The sequence below is a fragment of the Lipotes vexillifer genome, unplaced genomic scaffold (genome assembly GCF_000442215.2).
Source record: "Lipotes vexillifer unplaced genomic scaffold, Lipotes_vexillifer_v1.1 scaffold713, whole genome shotgun sequence".
In the NCBI taxonomy this organism is placed as follows: Eukaryota; Metazoa; Chordata; class Mammalia; order Artiodactyla; family Lipotidae; genus Lipotes; species Lipotes vexillifer.
The window spans coordinates 2,123,896-2,128,063 of NW_006773157.1; the positions used below are offsets into that span (position 1 = coordinate 2,123,896).

The following is a 4,168-nucleotide window of genomic DNA, read 5'->3' on the forward strand; positions in this document are numbered from 1 at the left end:
ACTGCAAAAAAAAAAAAAAAATTAATGACTGAATAGCCTTTGGCTATTGTTTTTTCTATTAAAAGAAGAGATACTAATGTTCAGCAGCTATAAGGGGTAGGGGTAGGTGGTCTTCGGATTCTGGGAATCTAAAAGTTTGGAAGTACTTATCTAGTCCAATTTCTTCATTTCAGAGAAAAAGGAATGAAGACCCAGAGAGCTTAAGTAACTTCCCCAAAGTTACATAGTCAGTGGCAGGACAAAGAGCTCTGGTCTTCTGTCTTGAAGCCTGGGAAGCTATCTACTCCCACCCTTGACCCAAGGGAAAGCCCAGTCAGGCTGGAAGGAAGCCATTCCACAAGTGTCTAAGCCTTAGACTCTAAGGTGACTTATTTTACAGTTAACAACTGAGAAAAGAAGTAATCCCAAAGTTCTTCGCAGCTGCCTTAAGAGGCAGCTTGCTCTTTAGGTTCACCCCCTCAGGATAGAATGATTTTAAAAAACTAATCCATGCATTTAATGTTTTTAACTTTGATTTTTAAAAAAAGTTTGAAAAATAGCTAGAAAAATACACTGGAGTTTTGTTTCTAAGTTAAAACTTAGCAATGATCTAGTTGTTTGGGAATGTTCACTGACCATAGTTTAATTCTACAGGATGGTTTGCAAGTTGTCTCTGAAATCTTCTTTAAATGTATGTTCAGCTTTATAAAGACAGCTGTTCATGAATGGGGCACATTCTCCTCTGCACATAAATGGGGTGCATTCATAAGTAGCAGGAATCACTTGTATAAATGAAATAGAAAACAAACTCTAGATGAAAGTCTCCAGAATACTGAGGTGCACATGTCTCTGGAGGCAAGTAAATTGTTAGGCATGAATTTTACTCAGCAACAATTCTCTTAAACTAACAGTTTTTTGTTTGTTTGTTTTTGTGGTACGTGGGCCTCTCACTGTTGTGGCCTCTCCCGTTGCGGAGCACAGGCTCCGGACGTGCAGGCTCCGGACATGCAGGCTCCGGACGTGCAGGCTCCGGACGTGCAGGCTCAGCGGCTCCGCAGCATGTGGGATCCTCCCGGACAGGGGCACGAACCCGTGTCCCCTGCATCAGCAGGCGGACTCTCAACCACTGCGCCACCAGGGAAGCCCCAAACTAACAGTTTTTAAAATGAGCTAATACTAGTGTCCTAGCTCAGTGGTAGCCTTTTGCTAGGAATGACTGAACCTATTCCTACATTCTGCTAAGTTGATTAATAAAAAATATTTATTACACAAATCCTTTTTGTTGACAAGCTAAAATGGAGCCTCATCTTTCATATCTCCCTGAAGATTCCCACCTTGTGAGACTGAAAATACTCATTAAATTCCATCACCAGACAGGCACAAATGAGAGGGTGATTGTTTTTAAGCATGTGAGGGGAATCGTTGGTAAACTCATTTGTTTGGATATCATTAACAGAACAATCGGTGAGGATCTCCAGGGGGTCCTCGTGACCTTTGCTCGCAATCTCTTCATCATCCATCAAGAAATATCAGCACCTAATATGCAAGGCGAGACCAATTTTAAGGTGAGGTGTTAATTAACTAACGATCCTGGTTAATTTCTATACAAGGACTGAAAATACCTCATGCTGCATTGTAAACAAGTGCTAAACCATTTTTTTTTCATTGTAAGCAGTACATATTTTACAACGTGCAGGGTCAATATTGTAAGGTTCCCACTGAACCCATTAGTTAAATGTAATAGTTTGAAACTTTTTCTTTGAAATATAGTAGACTTGTTTTAACTTACTGCAATTTCCAAACGTAAGCTTACAAGACAACAAGGCTTTTTGATGTTGAAGGTGAAATGTCACAATGGAGCCAAAACAGACTGTCACAACCAAAAATCCTGAATATAATCTACCTATATTTCAGATAATACAATATCTGGCTAAGGATTCCTGGGAAGCCCAAATTTCTAGAGCCAGACAAGTTCTGAGACGCCAGGAAGGACAATGTGTGTAGAGAGAAGAGAAAAACCTCACCATATATGTAAGCCATCTGCTCCACCCCATTTCGCCAAAGTGGGACAGGTGTTTCTCATCGATAACCTTTTGACGCTTCCAAACGTCCCTTAAAGATGTTGGTTCAGGAAATCCAGTCATGTGTAATTGACCAGACATCTCCAAACTCTAGAAAACAGGAGCAAGATCTACACCGAAAGTTTTAAAAATACCAGCTGAACAGAGGTGAACACTTGGTATTGCTCACCAGAGTCTGCATCTGGTTCCCAGGCTGAGCCTTCATCGTGTCTGAATGGATCAAGTACGTCAAGGGACTCATCAGAAACCACATGCGGGGACTTCCCTGGTGGTCCAGTGGTTATGACCCCGCGCTTCCACTGCAGGCGGTGAGGGTTTGACCCCTGATCGGGGTTTGATCCCTGGTTGGGGATCTATCCTGAGTGGCCCCCCCCAAAAAAGAAGGAAAGAAGCAGGGAAGGAAGAAAGAAAGAAAGAAAGAAAAAAACATATGTGATTTTTCTCTTAAATGGAAAGCCCAACAAAAGCTTGATAAAAATAAAAATTTTGAATACTTTTTTTCCTTGAGCTAGGGCCTGGTCCCTCTAGTAACAGTAACAATGATAATAATGCTTTGCTCTTCAATGTGATTTTATGTGTTGCATCAACTTTCACTGGTCCTAAAGGATCTATGCTCATCATTTATATTCTAAGTTCCTGCCAGCTAGCATCATTTCATCTGTTACTGTGATGTGCAAAATTCTGAGCCTATATGCACGTGATCAGTTATGTCCAAATACAGCTAATAGTCAGAATCAGATGGTGCTGTGGACTGAATTGTGTCCTCCCAAAAGTTCACGTGTTGAACCCTTCATCCCCAATGTGATGATATATGAAGATGAGGACACTGGGAAGTTATTATGTCTAAATGAGGTCATAATGGTAGAATCCTCATGATGGGATTAATGCCCTCAAAAGAGACCAGAGAGCTCTCTGTCTCTCTCTCTCTCTGTTTCTCTCTCTCTCTGTCCCCCTCTCTCTGTCTCTCTCTCCCGACCATATGAGGATACAGCAAAAAGATGGCTGTCCACAAGCCAGGAAGATAGCTCTCACCAGGAACCGAATCAGCTAGCCTTGACCTCGAACTTCCCAGCCTCCAGAAATGTGAGATATAATTTTTTGTTGTTTAAGCCACTCTGTCTACGATATTTTGTTATAGCAGCCTGGGCAGACTAAAGCAGATGGTTTATCCCCCAAACCATGCATACTTAGTAGACTCTGAGCTTGGACTTGAGGTTGGCAGAGCCAACTACTGTTGACAAAATAAAAGCTATTTTGGGCTTCCCTGGTGGCTCAGTGGTTGAGAGTCCGCCTGCCGATGCAGGGGACACGGGTTCGTGCTCCGGTCCAGGAAGATCCCACATGCCGCAAAGCGGCTGGGCCCGTGAGCCATGGCCGCTGGGCCTGCGCATCCAGAGCCTGTGCTCCGCAACGGGAGAGGCCACAACAGTGAAAGGCCCGCGTACCGCAAAATAAATAAATAAATAAAGGCTATTTTCTCTGCGCTTTGTATGACTTTAAAAATCATCAAAAGTCAGATGTTCTTAAGTAACTTTTAAATATCTCATGGTTTCTAGCCTTCTCATGTCATATAAATAAAATTGCTATCTTGATATTTTTTACTCTTGTTAGAAGGTCTGAAGGTAAAAACTTTAAATCTCAACAAAATAGGAATAATTTTTTTAAAAACGTGAAAAATGGACTAGATTCATTTGGGGTAGTATTTTCTGTCTACTCTCCTAACGACAGTCGAATAAGAATTTTCAGTTTGTAAACAAGGATTTACCAGCAAAGTAAAGGCCAAATAAAAATGGAAGGTGATGCAGAAAAAGCATTTAACAAAATCTAACACCCTTTCTTGATAAAAACACTCAAACAAACTAGGAATAAAGGTAACTTCCTCAACCTGATAAAGGCATCTAGGAAAAACCCACAGCTAACATCATAGTTAATGGTGCAAGACTGAAAACTTTCCCCCTAAGATCAGGAGCAAGACAAGGATGTTTGCTCTCACCACTTCTATTCATCATTGTACTGGAGGTTCTAGCTAGGGCAGTTAGGCAAGAAAAAGAAATAAAAGGCGCCCAGATTGGAAAGAAATAAAATTATCTCTATTCACAGATGACATG

General features: G+C 41.4%; 1 protein-coding gene across 1 annotated transcript in view; it reads left to right on the forward strand.

The window, feature by feature from the left end:
* The window catches only part of LOC103085652 (IQ domain-containing protein H-like), a 91,263-nt gene extending 89,744 nt beyond the window's left edge, over positions 1 to 1,519 (forward strand). The window contains 1 exon segment of the mRNA XM_082931529.1: positions 1,436 to 1,519. Coding sequence (XP_082787655.1) covers positions 1,436 to 1,519 — 84 coding nt within the window.
* Positions 1,520 to 4,168: the final 2,649 nt, after the last annotated feature.